Below are 23,560 nucleotides of genomic sequence, written 5' to 3' on the forward strand. Positions count from 1 at the left end.
GGCAGGCACAGTAGTGTAGCAGTTAGCATAACGCTATTACAGCACCAGCAACCCATGTTCAATTCTGGCTGCTGTCTGTACGGAGTTTATACATTTTTCCTGTATCTGTGTAGGTTTCCTCCAGGTGCTCTGGTTTCCTCCCACATTCCAAAGACGTACAGGTTAGGAAGTTGTGGGCATGCTATCTTGGTGCTGGAAGCGTGGTGACACTTGTGGGCTGCCCCCAGAACATTCTACCTAAAGGTGCATGTCACTGTGTGTTTCAATGTACGTGTGACTAAAAAAGAAATCTAAAAGAAATGCTGGAGGAACTCAGCAGGTCAGGCAGCATCTATGGAGGGAAATGAACAATTGATGTTTCTGGCTGAGACCCTTCATCAGGACTGGAAAGAAAAAAGGCAGAAGCCAGAATAAAAGGGGCGGGGAGAGGGGGAGGAGCACGGGCTGGCAGGTGAGGGGTAAATCCGGGTGAGGGGGGAAGGTAGGTAGGGAGGAGAGGGGAGGGGGACTAGGAATGATGTGAGAAGCTGGGAGGTGGAAGAGGCAAAGGGCTGAACAAGATGGGATCTGATAGGAGAGGACAGTAGACCATGGAATAAAGAGAAGGAGGTGGGGAACCAGAGGGAAGGAGGTGTGGGTGATGGGCAAGAAGGGTCTCAGCCCAAAACATCGACTGTTCATTTTCTTCCATAAATGCCGCCTGACCCACTGAGTTACTCCAGCATCTTGTGTGTGTTGCTCCAGATTTCTGGTAACTGCAGACTCTTTTGTGTCTCCACTGAACCATTGGATGCAACATTGAAGGGATCCTGGCATTTTCCAATGGCCCAGCAAATTTTGCAATGGTGATGGCAGCCCGGACATCAGTGTTCTCCATCTTTACCCTGCAAAACTGACTATCAGGATAATCATGCATTTGTAGATCAGTGAGGAAATTGCAGCAGTTGCTGTTAATGATATCGCCAAGTCTACAGTTTGCAGTGTTTTTTGAGCACTCGTTACTCCAAACCAACCTGATGTGATTTCCGGCATCTGTGAACTGAACGCACTATGAAATACCCTGAAAATCTTATCCAAAGTGATCTCTTAACAAACTGACTGGTCCTAAAGGATGTCCACCCATTGTGATGTCCTCAAATGAAAATAACAAAAAAAAAGTCTTTTGTTAATCTTTTAGTTTCTGCTCCAATACTTTTGCTACCAATTTAATGTGCAATGTTACAAAGTTCATTAAAAACCGCTACTTATTTCATATATGTGAGTAATTTTTCAATGCTGCTCTGCTAGTGTGATGAAGAACACCTACTGGAAGCCAGAGGTTCTGTGGAACAAGCATAGAGAAATGGGAAGTGCTGTTGGTTTACCGCTGATGGCAAACTTCCTTGGCAGTGTCCATGCAAGGCCTCAGTTGATATGTTAACTTAAATCCTGATAATGGTATACCTAGGGATTCTTCTGATTGATAAAGTTATGAGGGGTATCAATAAGGTATATAAAATTAAAATTATGAGGGGTATAGTTAGGGTAGACTGCAGGAAACCTTTCCCCATATCAGTGGTAGATGAAATGAAGGGACACAGGTTCAGGGTAAAGGATAAGAATTTATAGGGGATCTGAGAGTTTCTTCACCCAGAGAGTGGGAAATACCTGGAATGTATAGCCTGAGAGAATCATTGAAGCTGGGTCGCGGACAGCATTTAAGTGTTTAGATGAGCATTTGAATCACTTAGACATAGAGGGCCATGGGCCAAGTGCTGGGTGATGGGGTTAATGTAAAAGGGTGGCCACTGATCAGCATGGACAAGTTGGGCTGAAGGGCCTGTTTCCATGCTGTATGATTCTATGATACTCTTCTTTAATGCAGTACACAGTAGATAGCAGATCAAACACCATCACAAAAAGAAGTCCCCCTGCCACTTCACGAGAGCTTCCTGGGCACTATAAATGGGATAGAATTTGACAGAACCAAATTCTCCTCAAAATGGCTTTGATCACTAAAACAGGGAGGAGCCAAAACTTTCTATTACATTACAAGATATTTCTTAACTCACCTCAAGGTATACAAGATTTTCCCATCATTCCATATCCTAAGTAGCTGATTGGGTGTGGTGATCCAATGAGCATCTGCCATTTTGGAGTTTCTGAAGATGGTGTCTGGTATCCATATCAGACCGACCATGTTGCTGTTCAGAGTGATAATCTTCATTGTACTGTTGAACCGCAGGCGACTGTCAATCCAGGTTTGAGCAAAAAAGATATCGATGGTATACTCCTACAAAAAAAAGACAATGCCTGCTAAATACAAGAACATAAATGAAAAGAAAAATCACATAGATCAGGAGATTAATTAACTTTACCTATCAATGGCTGTCAATTTTTGCTGTTTGACATGGAATTTCTGCAACTATTGAACCACTTTAATTGCACTAATAAATTTCCCTAATGTGTAGACAAATGGTAGAATCTGGAGGTGGGTCATAAAGTCATAGAGTCATACCGCATGGAAACAGGGTCTTCGGCCCAACTGGTCCATGCCATCCAAGATGCCCATTTTAGCTAGTTCCATTTGCCTGTGTTTGGCCCATATCCCTCTAAATCTTTAATATCCATGTACCCGTCTAAGTATCTTTTAAATGCTGTTAATGTACCTGCCTCAACCACTTCCTTTGGGAGCTCATTCCACAGCCATTCAGGTTCCAATTAAACTTCTCCCCTCTCATCTTAAACCTATGCCCTCTAGTTTTTGATTTCCCAACCCTGGGAAAAAGACTGTGTGCATTCATCCTATCTATGCCCCTCATGATTTATACACCTATGTAAGATCCCTCATTCTCTTACACTCCAATGAAAACAGTCCCAACCTGCTCAACCTCTCTCCATAACTCATTCCCTCAAGTCCCAGCAATATCCTCGTAAATCTTCTTTGGACTCTTACCAGCTTCATGACTTCTATCCTGTAACAGGGAGGCAAAAACTGCACACAATATTCCAAACGCAGCCTCACCAACGTCTTGTACAACTGCAACATTACATCCCAGCTTCTGTATTCATTGAGCTGACTGATGAAGGCCAGAATGCCAAAAGCCTTCTTCACCATCCTACCTATCTGTGACACCAGTTTCAGGGAACCACATATTTGTACTCCTAGGTCCCTCTGTTCTGCAACACTCCCCAGGGCTCTACCATTCACTGTGAAAGTCCCACCCTGATTTGTCTTCCCAAAATGCAACACCATGCACTTATCCGAATTAAACTCTGCCATTCCTCGGCCTTTTTATTCAGCTGATAACCATTTTCACTGTCTACGACACCATGTATTTTAGTGTTATCTGCAAACATACTAACCATGCCTTTTACATTCTCATCCAAATCGTTGATATAGCTGACAAATAACCATGGGCCTAGCACCAGCCCCTGAGGCACACCACTAGTCATGGGCCTCCAGTCCAAATAAAAACCTTCTGCCATTACCCTCTGCTTCTTACCATCAAGCCAATTGTGTATCCAATTAGCTAGCTCTCCCTGGATCCCATGTGATCGAGCTTTCCATAGCAGCCTACCATGAGGAACCTCATCAAAGGGTTTACTGAAGTCCGTATAGACTATATCCACCATCCTGCCCTCATCGGCCTTCTTGGTGTACAGATTTTTATTCAGAGGTTTTTACAGGTTTTTATTCAGAAATCTAGATATGTCTCCATTTTCAACATTTACATGATTTAAAAACTGTGAAATGCTTCAGTTCCCTGCTTTCTATCATCCATGACATTTTGTATCTCAAGATACCTAATCCATTTTTGGCCAAACATGCCTGCCCACTGCATCACAAGCCTCGCCTCTTGGTCAAGTTTATTTTCCACCACTATGGTTTTCCGTCCACCACAGTTGATATGGCCCCCAACCAAGTCTTTTCCATTTCACACATTTCTGCTCTAAATCCCTCTCCTCCCACCCAGGGACCCTTATTCCACCCCATCAGTCTTCACATTCAATGGTCATCCTCCACAGTTCTTGACACTGCCAACATGATGCAATTACCAATCAGATTTTCCCCCTCTAGAATGCTCTGATCCACCCTTCCATCTCTGCCCACCCCCACACCCACTCCTCTTCTCATGGTACTTTCCCATGAAACACAGGAGATGCAGTTTTTGCCCTTTTACATCCCCCACCTTCCACACATCCAGTCCCAAACACTCTCTCTGGTTGATTCACTTTGGCACTTCTTCCAATTCTGCATTCAGCGATCAAATCAAATATAGATTGGGTTAGTATTTTATAGAACACCTCCATTGAGTCCACAAGGATGACACGGAGCTTCACTTGTCATTTTAATTTTCCAACTGATTCCCATTCTCTTCCCATTGTCTTTTGCCTCCTACACTGCTCTGATGGACCTCAACATAAACTTAAGGGATAGCACTTCATCTCCTGTCAAGAAAACATTACAGCCTTACAGACTTCAGGACTCAAAACTGAATCAAACAAAATCAGGTAATCATCTATTCCAATCTTATTCAGAGCGTTTTTTCAGATTTCATCCGTGTTTTCCTATTCGCACCTCCCGTAGATACCACCTTGTTTTCCACTCACCCACATTCTACTGACTTCATCACCACTTCTATCTGTTCTCCATCCCATCACAGATCTTTCTTTGTTCTCTCCTCTCCCCCCCCCCCCGCATCTTGTTTTCTTTCCAACATTTTAGTTGATCGAGCTGAAACGTTAATTCTGTTTTCTCTCTCCACAGATGCTGCCTAATAATTATTTTCATGGTTTTACTTCAGCTGAGAGAAACTCTGTAGGTGAACAGTCAACACACCCATCTCGACACTTGTCCAAAGGTAGCCACTAAGATCATGTCATATCTGATTTTAAGCACCATCCAAAAGTCCCCTACGTGATCTCCTACATGGTCTCCTTGAAGGCACATTTGGTCAAGTACTGCCTTTTTGTCCCTGGCAATCACTCTCACCTAATTTCCGGAATTCATATCTTGCATGCAAGCGTGGACCAAGTTTGTAACAAGGCCTGGAGCTGAGCATTTCTGGTGAAGACCATCGATGGATGAATGCCACTTACTTGCATTATCAATAACAGCTTCCATCACTTTGCTGATGACTGTGAGTGGATTAAATGAGCAGGAAATAGCTGGAATGATTTTGTCCTACTTTTCTGGACAGGATTTATCTGGGCAATTTTCCACAATGTTGGGTACATGCCAGTATTGGAACTTGGCACAAGGTCCATTTATTTCTTGAGCGCAAGCCCTTGTCACTATGGCTGAGACATTGTCCAGTCATTTTCTGCATCCAGCACCCTCAGCCATTTCTTGATATCATGTGGATTGAATTGAATCCAGATGATCCACAAACCAACTGACAATTGTTTCAGTGCCGGTAGGGTCTTCAGGCAGACATCAAGGTGGATCATCAGATTGGTACTTCTAGCTTTAGATGATTGCAAACCCAAGGAATAAACAACAACTTGAAGATCACTTCCCCGAAGTATATTTCTATAATATATGCTAAATCACACTTTAGGAATGATTTTTTTTTAATTTATCCAACTGTGCAAACACATTGATGTGGTTTGATTATGTCTTGGCTCAGTTGTATTGGATAGTTCCTAAAGGATAATCAAGGACCTAATCACAGCAAATGCATTTAGTGATAATCAACACTTGATTACAGAATAATATGAGTTACTGCATGTTATAAAATAATGAGCTCCTTAACATCACACATACTCAGCATTTGCCAACACAATGATCAGTGAATTTGAAATTAATTAGCTGTATCTATGAAGGCAATGAGACTATTCTCTGACAAAATCAGTCATTACATAATTCTTTTTGGTGATTTGCTCAGATACCCAATCCTGGTAAAGTTCAGGGGATTTCACAATTTGGTTTTGATGATGACTTCTATTGCTATAAGGGAGAGCAGGTTCAAAACAAAATAGATTCAGTAACATATTATCAATCGTAATACCAGCATGTAAGTAATTGCCATGTCAAATATTAATACAAAGTCTGCAAACAATGTACTGCCATTTCCCTCCCCAATCACCTGCTTTTGGGACCTCAGCTGCCTATAGAAGGCACCTCAAGTCACTGAAAAAATACTACCAACACTGAGTCCACAAAATTCCCCAAATTCCCTATGGGAATAAAGAGAACCAATGTCATTGTCTCCTTCCAGGGCAATATCCCTGGCATTGGAGCCCTACTTACACTCGATTAGCTCCTTTAGGCAGGTCACGTCATTCCCACTGTTTTGGGAGACTGGTGCCCGACACCATTCTCCCAAAACAGACACTATTCCAAGTCCTGCTGGGGGAAGAGATTAAGACTTAAGATTTAAGACTCAAGATATCTTTATTAGTCATAGGTACATTGAAACACACAGTGAAATACATCTTTTTGCGTAAAGTGTTCTGGAGGCAGCCCGCAAGTGTCGCCACTCTTCCGGCGCCAACATAGCATGCCCACAACTTCCTAACCTGTACGTCTTTGGAATGTGGGAGGAAACCGGAACACCCGGAGGAAACCCATGCAGACACAGGGAGAAGGTACAAACTCCTCACATACAGTGGCCAGATTTGAATCTGGGTCGCTGGCACTGTAGAGTGTTACGCTAACTGCTACACTACAGGTAGACAGAGGAAAAGGTACAAGGGTGTGCTCAGGAGGGTGGAAGGAGCAGACCACTCACAAGCTATGGCCTGTCCAGGCCATGAGGCACCTCCATTTGAAGAGTCCACAGTACCCCCGCTGGCCCCATGAGCTACCTCAGAACCCATAGAACAGGACAGGAAGCAAGTCATCCTCGATCCTGAGGGGCTGTTGAAGAAGAAAAAGACTATTCTAGAGCTGAGAGAACTTGTGGACACCTTGAACAAATACATTCAAAGATGATCCATCCCTATCAATATTTTTAAAGAGCTAAGAATTGATAAACTTATGACTTGTGCCCATTTGAGTGCTGATGTTGCCATCTTTACCACAATTCATTCTGGTTAATTGATGAAAGAAGCATTTTCTACCTTTTATTTGCAAAGTTCAGGAAGTTCCTTTGTGTCATGCGTGGAAATATTCTTGGATAACATAGACAACAATGAGTTGAATTGGTGCTTTATTTGTTTCTTCATTCACATTTTGTCACAAGTAAGGGTGGTCAATTATTCAGAAAAAGAACCATTGTGTCAGAATTTTCATGGGTTCGGGTCCGGGGTGGGTCATGGGTGTTATCTATTTCCACCATTCTCAAAAGGCAGAGAGTTGCAGATCATAACCTTCTGCAGATGAAAGATTTTCCTCAGTATCCTTTGCCCGTTGTTTTAAATCTCTGTCCCTGGTCCTTAAACATCTGTAAAGAGAACAGCTTCCCTTTATGTTCTCTTTAAACCCATGATGATCTTGGTCACCTCCGTCAAATCTCCCCCCAATCCTCTTTATTCCAAAGGGAACAATCCCAGCTTCTCCAGTTGTGAGTGAAATATCTTGTCACTGGTACTATAGAGTCATGGAGTTATGCAGCATGGAAACAGGCCCTTCAGCCCAACTTGTCCATGCTGACCAAGATGTCTACCTAAGCTGGTCCCATTTGCCTGTGTCTGGCCCATATTCCTCTAAACCTTTCTTATCCATGTACCCGTTTAGATGTTTTTTAAATGTTGTAGTTTTACCTGCCTCTACAGCTTCCTCTGGCAGCTCGTTCCATATACCCCTACTTCTCTACCCTGGGAAAAAGACAGAGAGCTTCTACATATTTCTACAAGGTCAAGGGTTATACAAGGGAAAATATTTACACCTAAGAGCTGGGGCAGCTCAATTATTAAGTATATTCAGGCTGAAGGAATCGGGGATATTGGATTACCATTCTAATAAATTTTCGCTGCATCTTCTCTTAGGCCCTTATATCCTTCTAAAAGTACAGTGAATTGGTTGCAGTACAACAATATTATGGTTAAACAGAAAACCCAGTAGAGGAATTCCTTGATTTACTCAAGGGTGCTGGGAAATATTCTATTCAGCAAAATCAGCTGGGTGAAAAGCATTATAGTTATTTTAGTACAGTATACTCCTAAGGGGAGGGGGCGTGGGGAAGGGGAGCCGAGCACTAGTCATTATAGTGAAAAATTGATTCATAAATTGAGAGACCATAGATTCATAAATTGAGGACAGGTACCATAAAGGGTCAATGGCATTATAGTGAAAATTCGTAACTAGCATTTTTTATAATAAGCTGGGGAATATTAATAACATAATGATGTTGGCCTGATCAGTGTTTTACAACAGAACTCCCTAATTTTGTGACTCAACAAAGCCCAAAGTGTTGCAAAGTTGCTGTCTATCCATTGTTCTATAAAGATCACACAAAACAAAATGAAAATTAAATACAACCAGACGGTGGATAAATCAACGCTGTAGAGCCACCACAGCTGAAAAGAGAAAATGATCTATCTTTCAGGCAGTCTGCATCCCTGGCTCGATGCACTGGTGGAGAATTCAGCCTTCAGACTGATTGCCCTTCAGACAGGCTTTTTCCCGACCGCACCATTGTCACAACCATAATAGGGAAATGTTCAAAGAATATGAACAAAATCCAATGATCTTTTCCCCTGCTCTGATCACAGCTGCGTTTGGGAAGATTGATCTTCAATTCCTGGAGAATCTCAGCCAATCCTAATGGATTGGTCTCATTAGAAGATGGAAGAGGAGCTCTTTCTTGGACTGCTAAAGGACTTTCTCTTCACACCATCAAACTAAGAAAATTAAGAGCACTCTCTGACATCAGCAGCTGTGCACAGTTGGACACAAACAAACAATCAGTGTAATTGTGAGTGACCTTTCAGCTTATTCACAATTATAATTAAGTTCTTTTGAAATTATGGCAGAGGCAACATGAATTTGCATCATCAGTGTCCCTCTGCACCAACAAATAATATGTAATTTCTGTCAAGTCTATACCATATTATACTCCAAGGATTGGAAGTTCAATTTAATACAAGTAATACATCATATGTTGGTTAAAGTGGTGTTTGCAATATTCAGAATCGTTTTATGTTTTAGTTGATATGAAACAGTGGATACAAATCTTCACAAGATAAGCCTAATCTTGCCAATACCTTTAAGCAGACAGCTTGCCTTTGAATAATGGTGCAGATTGGTTAAATAACTGGATTAGTTATCTAGAAATTTGAGTTTAAATGCCAGCACAGCAACTGGAGAGTGTAGATTTAACCATATAAATCTCTGGTAATCCAGCACCCTTGGGAATTTGGTAGTGTTGGACTAGCAGATTTTCCAGATGACTGGATATAACTCTGATTAATATGCCAAAACACTTTTATTTCACTTTTTTTACTTGGATAATAAACCTTCTAGTGACCCTAGTGAGTTTCAAGGGAGCGGAAAACATGCAAGCACTCCAACCCCTGCTGCAGCTACACATCTGCCACACGGTCCAGATCCCACCCCCAGGCCACACCCCTAACCCTCAGCCCTGCTTGCTATTTGGACACCTGGATTATATTCTGGACTAATAAGTGAGCCAGGTGCCAGACCACCAGGATTTCCGAGCAATTGGATGCCTGATTATCAGAATTTTAGCCATGAAACTACTAGAGTGAGGGGAAACCCATCTCTCATCAGTACTATTAAACCCATCTTGTTTAATATCAGATGAAGAAATCTGGCATACTCAGCCACTCCAGACTATACGTGATTCTGGACAGCCAGCAATGGGGTTTAATTTCAACTGGACTCCAAAGTGGTCTAACAAACCCACCAATTCAAGGATCATTAATGATAAACATTACTTTCTGGTACTGATATTGAAGTCCACATTCACGAACGAATAAAACAAGCCCATGCACATCAGAATTTACTGATTCGACAAGTGTTAAATGACCCAATAATCTGTGGATCTCTTATGACAGATGATTGGCACCTAAAACATTCTTGATTGGTAGGACAACTAACATTGCCTCTCCTCATCCATCTAAGGAACTGCATATAGGACCTCCTCACTCCTTCCCTCCCCCCGCTCTTTTCTCCACCAACGGTGCTCCCTCCCCATCCCTACCTGCCATGTGATAGTGTTTCCATCCCACCAGGATTCCTTTAGAATCTCCAGGAATTAAAATCTAATCTCCAGGACATTGCAACAGACCACCCAGGAGAGAAATAATGGGGCATTGAAAACATCTGTTTTTATTTGTATTCTCTCTGAGGAATTTGGTTTAATAAACATGAAAATTGGACAAGGTGAAGAAAGCTGTTTGATAGTGAAGAATCATCCATTCACATAATGACGTGCCCATTTGATCTATGATTGGTGTGAGAAGGTGGTGCAGTGTCTGAAAGGTGACCATTGTCAGGAGTATTGGAGAGAGTCAGTTCTATGTGATGGAACCACCAAGTGCTTGGTCACCTAGAGTTAGCAACCTCACACTGCAGGCATTCTGCAAACCCACTGAGGAGAATAAGTAAGTATCAGGGCACTTCAGGAAGCATAATGATGGGGGGGGAGGAGGGTGTTGGTGCATAGAGCTCCATTTCATTCTCCCCCATATTCCCATCAACTCCCCACAGATTCTATCACTCACCTAAACTCGAGGGGCAATTTTTTTTACAGTGGCCAATTAACCTTTCAACCTGCACATCTTTGGGACGTGGGAGGAAACCAGAGCACCTAGAGGAAACCCATATGGTCAAAGGAAGACTGCGCAAACTCCACACAGACAGCACCCGAGGTCAGGATCGAACCCAAGTCTCTGGTGCTCTGAGGCAGTGACTCTACTAGCTGTGCCACTGTGCAGTGGTGGTGATAAATGATCCAGGTTATCTTAATTATCTCCAAAGCTAAAGATTTCCTAACTCTCAAATATCGCAGTCTGGAGAAAATTGTGGAATACAAAATTTATCCTCACATAATCATGTGCATTAGGGTAAAGCCCATCTGCTCCATTGAGGCTCTTCCTTCTAGCAGATTGTGTACCAGATGCAGCATCACTGAACCTCCTTTGTTTCTTATTGGGAGAGAATAAAGACATTTGGAAGCAGAGAAAATTCCAACATATCTCCTTAATCCCAGTGAACAATTGAGGACAGGCTTCAGAGTGTTACAAAGACTGTCCAATCCAGACAGAAATCCAATTGTAATCCCCAGAACCAGCTAAAAGAATGAAAGTTGGCCAAAACCCCACAGTAGGCTCTGTTATATTAATCGTACATTTGAAAAGATATGTAACTTGAGTTTTGATTCAAATGAGTTAATAACCAATCATTCGCTGACTTAGGTGTCTTATTATTCTTTGTACCTGCTACCCTGGACAGAATTTATCAAGAAAGATTATTCTCTTTTGCACAGTTGGCTAAAAGTAACCCTTACTGGCCAATATTTATCCCTCGGTCCACACCTAAAATAGCATATCTGGTCATTAGCTGATTACCTGAATCATGCTGACCTTCAACTGTAGGTCCCATTGGGCTTCACTATCTACATGCATTATGAAGCTCAGCTGGTCTTGGACTTTTCTGCATGTGTGGTCAAATGTGGAGGCCCAAGACTTGCTGTAGGTCAGATATCATCACATCTGATCTCTTGCCAGCAGCTGGATTTACCACTGAGCCCAGCACTAGAGGACTGAATACTGAGAAGTCCCGATGCACCTTACATTTGACCCGACAGCTTCATGTCAATGCGAGTCGGCATAGGAACTCTGATCCCGTGTGAAAAGTGATGGGTGAAAGTAAGTTCATCAATCTCACTTTATTTTAATGTTTTTAATTATTTGCTTTCATTTTAATGAACTATTTTGATTTTGTTTATATTTTAAACATTAAAATCTATTTCAATCGTTTTTAAATTATCAGAGGTATGTAAAAAAGGCCCCAAAAGCTTTTGGCAGTGACATATGCTGTTCTGTGCATTCTTGGAGCAATTGTGGTGGGTGCTTAGGATCTGACATCTGAGGTCTCCTTGAAGCACAGAGACTGTTCTGCTCATAGAAAGTCTCTCAGTTTGCATGGATTTCCACATCCAAGATGGGATCATGCAGGCAGGAAAGCATCATGAGCAGCAAGTTTGGGGCAAGGGGCAAGATTGGTATTGGTATCGGTTTATTATTGTCACAGGTACTGAGAGACAATGCAAAACTTTTGTTTATGTATCATCCAGATAGATTATGCCAGACATAAGTACATCAAGGTAGTAAAAATTAAACAGAATGCAGAATATAGTGCTGCAGTTACAGAGAAAGTGCAGTGCAGGTAGACAACTAAAGTGCAAGGGGCCAATTAGAGTGGGAGATCAAGAGTTCATCTTTTAGCGTATGAGAGATCCGTTCAAGAATCTGATAACAGTGGGATAGAAGCTGTCCTTGAGTCTGGTGATACGTGCTCTCAAACTTCTGTATCTTCTGCCTGATAGGAGAGGGGAGAAGAGAGAATGACCGGGGTCGGTGGGGTCCTTGATTGTGTTGGCTGCTTTCCTGAGGCAGTGGGAAGTGTAGTTAACGGAGGGGAGGCTGGTTTTCATTATAGGCTGGGTTGTGTTCACAGCTCTCTGCAACTCCTTACAGTCTTGAGCAGAGCAGTTGCTATAGCAAGCAGTATTGTATCCGGATAGGATACTTTCTGTGGTGCATCTGTAAAAACTGGTAAGAGTCATCGTGTAGTCAAGTTGATCTAGCTCACACCTGTTTGTAGAAACTTGTTGCATACAAAATCATACCATGTTCTTTCACTAAACAGTGGGTACACTTCAAAAACTAAATTGGCCCTGAAGTACTTTGCAAGATGCTGAAGTTAAGTAAAGATGGGTCCTTCCCTCTGTCCCTCCTTCCAGAGTGGCTACTACATTTGAAAGTTACCTTACTGAGAAGTAAACATGGAGGATTTAGCTTTAATTAAATAAATCCGAAGCTCAGTCTATGGCCTGCAGCAGAGTTTAGTCAATCTAATGCAAAAATAAACTTGAGTATAAAAAAATAATTTTCACAATCAGAAATCAGTTGCCAAATCAGAAGGAATGAAAATAAATGATACACATTTAGAAATTTTCTGGTAATTCATCACAACAGATATTAAAATCTCATCTATGTGCCGTACCTGTTTGATCCAGTACAAGGCATGTAGAAAATAAGGCCATACATTTTTTTTCGTATTCATCCATTTTATATGCCTATTATACGTTTCCAGTTCTGAAGTCCATTGCCATGTATTTATCAATATTAATGACAATCCATTTCCTATATAATTGTTCCAATGAATTTGCATGTTATAAATTTTCCCCAATTTATTTAAACATGCACTTTCAAAGCTCTTTGATCCTAATATTTCATAGCAATCAAAACCATGTAGAAAAGCAAGATTTTTGTCAAACACTAACTATTCTTGATGAGTAATATTCATGTAATAATCAAAAGGCAGCATGGTAGCGTAGTGGTTAGCGTAACACCATTACAGTGCAAGCGATCGGGGTTCAATTCCCGCCACTGTCTGTAAGGAGTTTGTACGTTCTCCCCGTGACTGTGTGCGTTTCCTCCCAGATTACAAAGACGTACGAGTTAGTAGGTTAACATGGGTGTAATTGGGCGGCGTGGTCTTGTTGGACTGGAAGGGCCTGTCACTGTGCTGTATAAATTAAGTTTTAAAGTAAAGTCTTAAAAGTCTTCTGAACTAGACATAGCTGGCTAGCTAGGGGCTTCTGCTGTTTTCTTTTGTGCTCATCCCAGGAACGTAAAAACAAGAGTAGGCTAATAATTCCCTGAAGCCCATTACACCATTCACAATTGAACTCTGATGCAATTTGATCTTTTCTTCATATCCTAGATCAGACTCAGACAAATAGCGGAAATCGATTCTCTCTGCCGTCATGAAGAAGGCATGCCAGCCGCTCTACTTTGTTAGGAGTTTGAGGACATTTGGTATGTCACCAAATACTCTTGAAAATTTCTATAGATGTACAGTGGAGCGCATTCTGACAGGTTTTATCACCGCCTGGTATGGAAGCTCCGATGAACAGGATCACAAGAGGCTGCAGAGGGTTGTAGACTCAGCCAGCGCCATCATGAAGGCAGCATTCATCATTAAGGACCCTCACCATCCGGGACATGCCCTCTTCACGTTACTACCATCATAGAGGAGGTACAGGAGCCTGAAGACCCACACTCAATGATTTAGAAACAACTTCCTCCCCTCCGCCATCATCTTTCTGAACCATGAACAATTATTCCATTTTTTGCACTATTTATTTATTTTGTAATTTATAGTAATTTTTATGCCTTTGCACTGTACTGCTGTCGCAAAGCAACAATTTTTTTTGTCATATGAGTCAGTGATAATAAATCTGACACAAAGAGACTGCAAGATGCTGGAAATCTGGAGCAACACACACAAAACGCTGGAGGAACTCAGCAGGTCAGGCAGCATCTATGGAGATTCTAATTCTGTCTACCTTTTCAGTTCCCCATTTACCTTTAAAATTTCAGTCAAAACCCTCCTGAATCTTCCAAATTCTAGGGAATTCAATCCCTAGTTTCTGTAATCTCTCTTCATAAACTGAAACTGCCCAGGTGTCATACTGCTAAATCTATGCTGCACTCTCTCCAAGACTAAAATATCCTCCCAAAGAACTGCTCTCAACACACAAGCTATGGCCTAACCAGGGTGTGTATAACTGGAGCATAATTTTTACTGTAAAAGAAAACCTAAAATTTACAGGTGCTGGAAATGTGCGACAAAATCAGAAAACGCTGGAAACACCCAGCAGATCGGGCAGCATCTGTGGAAGGAGAAACAGTTAATATTTTGGGTCTGGGACCCTTTGTCAGAACTGGAAAAGAGGGAATACAGTTCTTCCAGGTGAAGCAGCAATTCACTTTCACTTCTTCACAGTGCACTTACAAGTGTGTTTACAATTTGATCTCCTCTACATTGGAGAAACCAAACACAGATCAGGTGATCACCTTGCAGAGCACCTGCATTCAAGTGATCCTGAGATCCTGAGATTCCAGTTGCCTGGAACTCCCACCTTGACATATTTGTTTGCAGCCTACTGCACCATTACAATGAGGCCTAATGCAAGCTTGAGGTACAACGTCTCACTTTCTGCCAGGGAATGTTGCAGCCTTCTGGACTCATTATCAAATTCTCCAATTTTAGGTAGCCTACTCTTTCTTTCTGGCCATTTCTGCTTGTCATCAGCAACACACAGAGTGCCAAAGGAACTCAACGGGTCAGGCAGCATCTGTGGAGGGAAATGGACAGTCGGACATTTCGGGTCAAGGCCCTTCATCTGGACTGAAAGATAGAGGGGAGATAGGCAGTGTAAAGAGGTGAGGGGAAGGCGTGGAGCAAGGGCTGGCAAATGATAGGTGGATCCAGGTGAGGAGGAGCAACAGAAGCTGGGAGGTGATAGGTGGAGGTGACAAAGGGTTGCAGATGGTGGAATCTGATAGGAAAGGACGGTGGGGCATTGAACCAAATAAGGGAGGTGGGGAGGGCAGATGGGAACAGTAGGGGGAGGAGACCCAGTGGGAGGAGAGTGTGGGTGATGGGCCTTTGGAGTGGGTAGAGGAGAGGATAGAAACAGGGCGATGGCTTGTCACCATGTTGGCTTAGTTTTTCTTTTCCTATTTGTATAGACTGACCTGCTGGACATATCCCATAACCTCATCATTTAGAGCACATCACAGAGACAAAGTTTAATGTTCTGGTAACTGCCTCCATTAACCCATTTGGACTCACTTTAGCAGAGAAATTCCCTTTGTTCTATACATCCGCCTCTACCCCCTCTCCCCACCCACCTACTTTTAACTGAAAACTAACCTGTTTTGTGTCTGTTTTTTTCTCCTTCATAGTTCCTGGACCTAAAACGTTAACTGTTTTTCCTTTCACAAATGCTGTCTAACCTGTTAAACGCTTCCAGCATTTTCTGATTTTTTAAAAAAACTTTTAAAAGTTTATTTATACAACACAGTAACAGGCCCTTCTGGCCCAACGAGCCCGCGCCGCCCAATTGCACCCACGTTAACCTCCTAACCCGTACGTCTTTGGAATGTGGGAGGAAACCGGAGCAACTGGAGGAAACTCACACAGACATGGGGAGAACATACAAATTCCTTACAGACAGCGGCGGGAACTGAACCCCGATCGCTGGTGCTGTAATAGCGTTATGCTAACCGTTACACTATCGTGCCACCCTAAATCATTTATTGCATAATTTCTACTTCCTTGTTTTTTGTCCTCAAATACCACGGCACGGTAGTGTAGCGGTTAGCGTAACGCTATTACAGCGCCAGCGACCGGGGTTCAATTCCCGCCAGTGTCTGTAAGGAGTTTGTTCGTTCTCCCCATGTTTGCGTGGGTTTCCTCCGGGTGTTCCAGTTTCCTCCCACATTCCAAAGACGTACGGGTTAGGAGTTGTGGGCATTCTATGTTGGCGCCAGAAGCATGGTGACACTTGTGGGCTGCCCCCAGCACATTCTCAGTAATGCAAAAAGATGCATTTCACTGTGTGTTTCGATGTATATATGACTACTAAATATCTTATCTTACCAACATTCTATTAACATTTTAAATTATTTTCTGTATCTGTCCATGAAATTTTATATGGAGTCCCTAATGGCATAGGTACATAGATTTCTAATGTTTTTGTGGATTTATAAAGGATCCTGTGAGTGAGCTAACCTGTTCACATCATTGTGAAGACCTGCATTATCTCTTATTAATGGTCAATGTTCCATATAATAACACAATAAATGCTGCAAGCATTTTAACATGTGGAAAACCTACCTCTTGTGCTCTGTACGTGACCCAAATGCAATCAGGTTTATCAAGAGTGAAGAACTGGTTCAAATATTAGAGGAAATCAGTGCCTCAATCACTCATAACCAAAGTCAAAAATGACTGAAATCAGTATTTCTAAACAATCCCCATTGCATTAATGTGCTTTTGAAGATGAGTGAGCCCAAATTAAAGCACATAGTCCAGTGAGTTCTGCAGGTTTCAAATAATTGTTTTTTTTCTCATAATTAAATGCTCTTGAGATGCATTCAAGTACTTGATTAGCATGTTGATAGAAACTTCAAATTGGCTCAATGCAACAATGGATAATTGCATGAAAATTATTTTCCTCCTTCATCATTCCTAATGGACACCCCTTGATTATAAAACTTTCATCTTTCTCTCAGCAATTTGCACAACTTTGTTTATTTGCAGAAAAGAAACGTCTGTTCATCAATTCATTTATGAAATTGTGTGAATGATAGATGTTACTGACCTTGCCTTGGTTTGAACTTTATGCAGGCAAGTGTCTGACAGACAGGGAAACCTATCAGCATGGCTCAAGTCATGAACCCAAGTTACAAGGAAATCCATATCAGTAGCATTTTCATTTATCTGAATTGAATACAGCTAGCTGGTCAGGCATTATTTGTGGAAAGAAAAAAAGTTTATGTTTCAGGTCAGAGATCTTTCTTCTTAGACCTGAAACCCCAATTCTATTTCCTTTTCATAGGACAGTATAGCACAGGAACAGGCCCTTCAGCCCACAATGTCTGTGTTGAACATGATGCATAATTAAACATTCCCTTCTGCCTGTATCCATATCCCTCCATTCCCTGTATATTCATGTGTCTGTCTAACAGCCTCTTAAACACCACTGTTGTATCTGCTTCCACCACTCCCCCTGGCAGCCCGTTCCAGGCACACACCACTCTGTGTAAAAAAACTTGCCCTCTCTCACCTTCAATGCATGCTCGCTAGTACTTGACATTTCTACCCTGAGAGAAAGATTCTGACTGTCCATCCTATCTATGTGTCTCAGAATCTTATAAATTTCTATCAGGTCTCCCCTCAGCCTCCGACGCTCCACTGGTGTTGTCTGATCTACTGAATGCTTCCAGCAGAATCAGAAACAGCTTCTTGCACCTGCATTTCTTTTTATTTTCATTTTCTAAGACACCCAGTTTGGTGTATTCAGTTTTTTTTATTTCCCCTTTGACTACAGAAGTCAGTTGCAAAATGTCAAAAGCCAAGTCATTGAGACAAATGGTGTGCAAAATGAGACAGTGCACTAAAGCTAATTACTGGTAGGCTTTAAGTCATTTTCCAGACAGGGCAACTCTGCCCATGACTGCAGGGTTTTTGGCACCCAGTTGGGAAGAATTCAGATCCCCAGAAGGAGATCATCTGCTTCAGGTGCCATACTGAGTAGGCTGGCAGATTAACTATTTGCAGAGTCCTTGAAGAACTCTTGTGACGTAAATGTTCTTTTATCCTCAAGAATTCTCTGTGAAGCATTTATTTATCTGAAACCAAATTGGTATTACCAAGTACAGGAAGTCCTTTTTAATACTTTTTTGGGAACTTTAAACAGGCTCATGGGAAATGTCTTACAATAGATATTCCATCTCTTTCCTGTACATTCCAATAGTTTTTCTGTATGACTATTATAACTGGCAAACATGCGCCTGTCTACACTGGGGGATCGTCAGCAGCTTTAAACTCCTGGTGTAACATATCGGATGTCCTGTCCTGGGCCCAGCACATGGATGCAATCACAAGGAAGGTATTCCAATGTCTTTACTTTCTCAGGAGGTTAAGCAGGTTCGGCTTGTCACTGAATACTCTAACAAACTTCTACAGACATACTGTTGAAAGTATCCTGACTGGTTGCATCATGGTCTGGTATGGAAATTCGAATGCACAGGAACATAAGAAGCTACAGAGAGTAGTGTCCTCAGCCCAATACATCACGGGCACATCCCTCCCCACCAACAGGAGGCACTGCCTCAAGAAGGCATCATCTATCATCAAAGATCCTCACCATCCAGGCCGTGCCATCTTCTCACAGTTACCATTGAGCAGGAGGTACAGAAGACTGAAGTCCCACCAGGTTCAAGATCAGCTACTTCCCTTCAACTATTTGGTTCTTAAACCAACCAGCACAACCCTAATCATAATTTGATCTGAACCTATCTAAGTAAAACTAAAATAAAACTAGTGAAGGCTCACAGAATGGTATTGTTTTTGTGAATGTTATTTGAAACATAATATGCTATCCCATTTATCTCACTGTCCACTTTAATTTTAAATACTACTCATATGCATGATTACCTTTAATACCAATTGATTCTGAACATTAGTCACCCTGGTGATCACTCAGAGGAGTCAATGTCCACATGTACAGGTGACCAATCTTGTCCACAAATCTCTTGCAAGTTTTCACCTGAGTTCCTCCTTCCTTATAATTTGATTTACACCCTCCCCCTCCTGATTGATTGATCTTTATCCAGACTGTTGGTGGTAAACCCATGAATTAGTTGATCTAGTGAATTAATCCATTGTTACCACGGAAATGTCACTCTGTTTCATGCCTGATCATTATAACAAAATGATGTTTAGGTAGGGAAAAGTTCTGAGTTTTCAAAAGGCTGTTAAAACGGTTTAACAGTGATGATTCATTCGGATGTCAACACATTCAAAACCTGTTAAAGACGAACCTGATTTGGTGGAACCATGGTTGCTACTTGTGTGTTAACATATAAATTTTGTTGACAGCTAGACCATTGAGGGCTAGTGAGAAAAGCAGGCAATTAAATTCAAACAAGCACAAGTCATTTTGGTCTAATTACCTTAATGATTTCCTTGGGTTAGTGTAAAGTCCATTGTGACTGTGCTTCTTTATAAACAACCCTTGCTGCTTTATACTGAGCTCGTAGCCTGTTTTAAAAGTTCTTTTTAAAAGTCCTATTGATTTTTCACAGATGCTTGGTCATTTTTTTACATGGGAATCTAACACAATTGCCTTTCCAGTACAGCTGCTGACCCTTTTAATATCAATTTTCTTTTAATTAAATGCATTATTGCTACTGGCTACACCTTGCAGTAACGGACTCCAGTTTTCAATTCCCCACAAATGGAAAGTTTTATCCGTGGCGAGCCAATCAAATTGCATTATAATGTTAAAGGTATCTATCAGAGGAAATTTAAAACTGTAATAAGTATCTGCCCTTCTTATTAAAAAATACAGTGTGGGCAGGCTGCAGCCACCTATACCTGCAGATGTAGCCTTTTCAATTGTGCCAGGTATCAACTGGATTAAGTGACATTGTCATCTGGTAGATTGCCTTGCAAGACTATTTTCCAGGTTGGTAATGGAAGAGAGCGGAATGACGCTTACCAATGGAATGTGCCACTAAAAATACTCCATGTGCAATGATGTACAAACAGCAAAGCAAACCCTCACCATCCCACACAGTATGTGTCCAGGATTACAGGAAAGAGCATTTTTTGTTGGTACAGGCTTTTACTAGTTTAGCTAATTACGGTGCCTGCACAGAAGCTTTTGATGGAAATGATAGCGCTGCTGAGCCCAGTTACATTAGAGTTGCAGTGTGCTGGCCAACAAGGGCACACAAGAGTGTGAATGCAGTGAAAGGATTCCTATTGCAGGATTTGAAAGGTTAAAAGCTATCAGAAATCTTGCTCTGTGACTGAAGTACAGAGCACTTGTGAGTTGCAGAGGAATACTCTTATTTATGACCAAATGGAGCTGTTATGGAGAGCTGTTAAAATGAATGGCTACACTCTAAATGTCAGCAGAACCCAGCTTCTCCAGATGGCTCTTGTATAATACTATGCTCACAATGTGGTCTCTACATTGTGAACTCCAAATGCAGGTTGGGTGACTGCTTTATGGAACGGAACGCCTCTGACCGATTCATTGTCCACTGAACCCACCTCCATCCTGGGTTCTGCTCAGCTGTCACTTTAATTTCCTGTCCCAATCCTACTCTGACCTCTTAATTGGCCTCCTATGCTACTCCCCTGAAGCTTGACATAAGCTCAAGTAGCAGCATCTCATCTTTTGATCAGGCACATCACAGCCTTCAGGCCTCAGCACTGAGTTCAATGGGCCAGAGTGTACTGAAGGCTAACTGGCAGTTCTGTAGCAAAATTCAGGCCAGCTACAATGCATGAGGCAATGTAGGTAGGAGGGATTAGCTATGTCAGCACAACATTGTGGGCCGAAGGGCCTGTTCTGTGCTGTACTGTTCTATGTTCTATGTGTTTCACACTTATGGAACATACAACATAGAACAATACAGCACAGGAACAGGACCTTCAGCCCACGATGTCTGTGCCAAACACAATGCCAAATTAAACTCCATCTCTTCTGCCTGCACATGATCTATATCCCTCCATTCCTTGCATATTCATGTGTCTATCTAGAAGTCTCTTAAACGCCACTTTCATATCTGCTTCCATCACTACCCCTAGCAGCTTGTTCTAGGCACCTACCACCCTCTGTGTAAAAAAACTTGCCCCGCACATCTCCTTTAAACTTTCCTCCTCTCACCTTAAATGCACGTCCACTAGTAGTTGACATTTCTACCCTGGGATAAAGATTCTACCCTATCTATGCCTCTCATAATTTTACAAGCTTTTCTCAGGTCTCCCCTCAGCCTCTGACACTCCAGAGAAAACAACCCAAGTTTGTCCAACCTCTCCTTATAGCTCATACCCTCTAATCTAAGCAGAATCCTGGTAAACCTCTTCTGTATCCAGTCCAAAGCCTCCATATCCTTCCCATAATGGGGTGACCAGAATTGCACAGTATGTATCTATGCACTGCAGTGTAGCTATACAGAATGTGTTGGAGGTAAAATGCTGGAGCATCAGGTATCTTCTTCCACCTTTGGTCTTACCCCTGAGTTTAGGGGCATTCCCTAACTTACCCATCCGAGGGGCCAGATATCTTCTGTAGCTGACCGCTCAACTCTGTGCCAGCATTACCTAAGTGTATTGCTCATAGTTCCATTCACTTAAACAGGTCATCAATTTTCATTATGGAAAGGTCAGCTAAGATTGTTTGTTTATTTCACAATGTGTAGATTTATTTAATTGTATAAGTAAGGTAATGTGTTTTAAACAAATATTTTTTATGTTTTAAGTATATCTATTATTGTTTTAATTGATTAAATAAATTTGAATGGTTTTTAAATGTCTCTGATTATCAGAGGCACATATAAATAATGAATAGGCCTTTGACAGCAGGAGCTGTCCAAAGCTGGTTGGGTGAAACTGGAAGCAGGGCTTCAGAAAAGCACCTAGAGGCCTGGTCTCTGCTTGCAAGATGGCAGTGGATCTGAGGTCTTGAGGTCATTGGGAGCTGCTTGGCTGTGGGACTGGCAGAGGGGGAGTGGGGGGGGAGCACAAGTGGAAGTACAATCTGAAGTTCTGTTAGTCTCATTTACACCTTCTCAAAACTCATTTTTTGGCCCTTTAGTTAGAGTCATAGAGTCAAACAGCACAAAAACAGGCCCTTCGGCCCAAACTGTCCATGCCAACCAAGATTCCCATCTGAGCTAGTCCCATTTGCCTGTATTTAATCCATATCCCTCTAAACCTTTCCTATCCATGTACCTGCCCAAGTGCCTTTTAAATATTAATGAACCTGCCTCAACCATTTCTTCTGGCAGCTCATTCCATATATGGAACATCATCTTTGTGAAGTTGTCCCACTACCCTCCCCTTTTGCACTGCATCAATTATTTCCCCTTATCGTTCCACCCCATCACCTATTTTTGCATCTTAAACCTGAATAACTTTTCCCAATGTTGATGAAAGACCTTTGTCCTGAAACATCAGCTGAGTTTTTTCTCTCTCTGTAGCCTGAATTGCAGCGTATTTTAAGCAATTTCTGTGTTTACTAAGGATTTAATAAATGCGATGTTTGAAATTGGGATCAGTGTCCAACCTGCTGAACATTCCCAGCATTTCCCACCTCATTTCAAAATCTGTGGGGGTTGTTAGGATTATGCGTAATGGTGGGAAATTGGCAGCCGATTTTACACCTCTGCTGATTTTGAGTTCCGTTAGCTTCATTCGGGACATGTACAAGAGGAAGCTGCTCTGCCATCATCCATCTTACACTCTTGCCCACCTGACATCCCACCTGAGAGCAGTTTTTCCATTGATGAGGTCAGTAATGCAGTTAGGATCAGAACACATTGTCCCGTTATTCCCCAATCTCCTGGTGAGGCTTGCAAAGGTATCCTGTCTCGCTGGGGATGTTGATATTTTTTAGACTGTTAAACCATATAGTTTATTTGCAGAAACAGTTTCAATTTATTTAAATTGTACATCATTGAAAGAAAGTCAAAGCAGAGAAAGTCCTGCAGGATTGAAGGATCTGCAGAATGTTATATGCCCAGTCTCTTCCTAGTCAAGGACATTAAATGGATTGGCTGATTACTGTTCTGTTTGGATGGTTACAATAAATATGCTCAACACAGACTGCTGGCAAGAAGAAAATTAGGGTAACAACATGTCCCACTCCAGTGAAGGACCTTGCCCCTGGGCATAAAATAATAGTCATAGAATAATACAGCACAGAATAATATAGCACAGAATAATACAACACAACACAGAATAATACAGCACAGTTGGGCCTTTGGCCCAACTGGTCCATGCCGACCACAGCATCCTCCCTGCTAGTCACAGTTGCCCATGTTCGACCCATAACCCTCCAAGTCCTTC

At 41.9% G+C, this 23,560-nt stretch overlaps 1 protein-coding gene across 2 annotated transcripts in view; it reads right to left on the bottom strand.

Annotated features, from left to right (window-relative positions):
- The window catches only part of LOC127575843 (gamma-aminobutyric acid receptor subunit gamma-3), a 449,528-nt gene that overhangs the window by 307,883 nt on the left and 118,085 nt on the right, over positions 1-23,560 (bottom strand). For both annotated transcript variants that reach the window (XM_052026012.1, XM_052026013.1), the window contains exon 4: positions 2,052-2,272. In XM_052026012.1, the coding sequence (XP_051881972.1) occupies positions 2,052-2,272 (221 nt within the window). The remainder of the gene's footprint in view (positions 1-2,051; positions 2,273-23,560) is intronic.

This window comes from Pristis pectinata, chromosome 11 (genome assembly GCF_009764475.1).
Source record: "Pristis pectinata isolate sPriPec2 chromosome 11, sPriPec2.1.pri, whole genome shotgun sequence".
NCBI lineage: Eukaryota > Metazoa > Chordata > Chondrichthyes > Rhinopristiformes > Pristidae > Pristis > Pristis pectinata.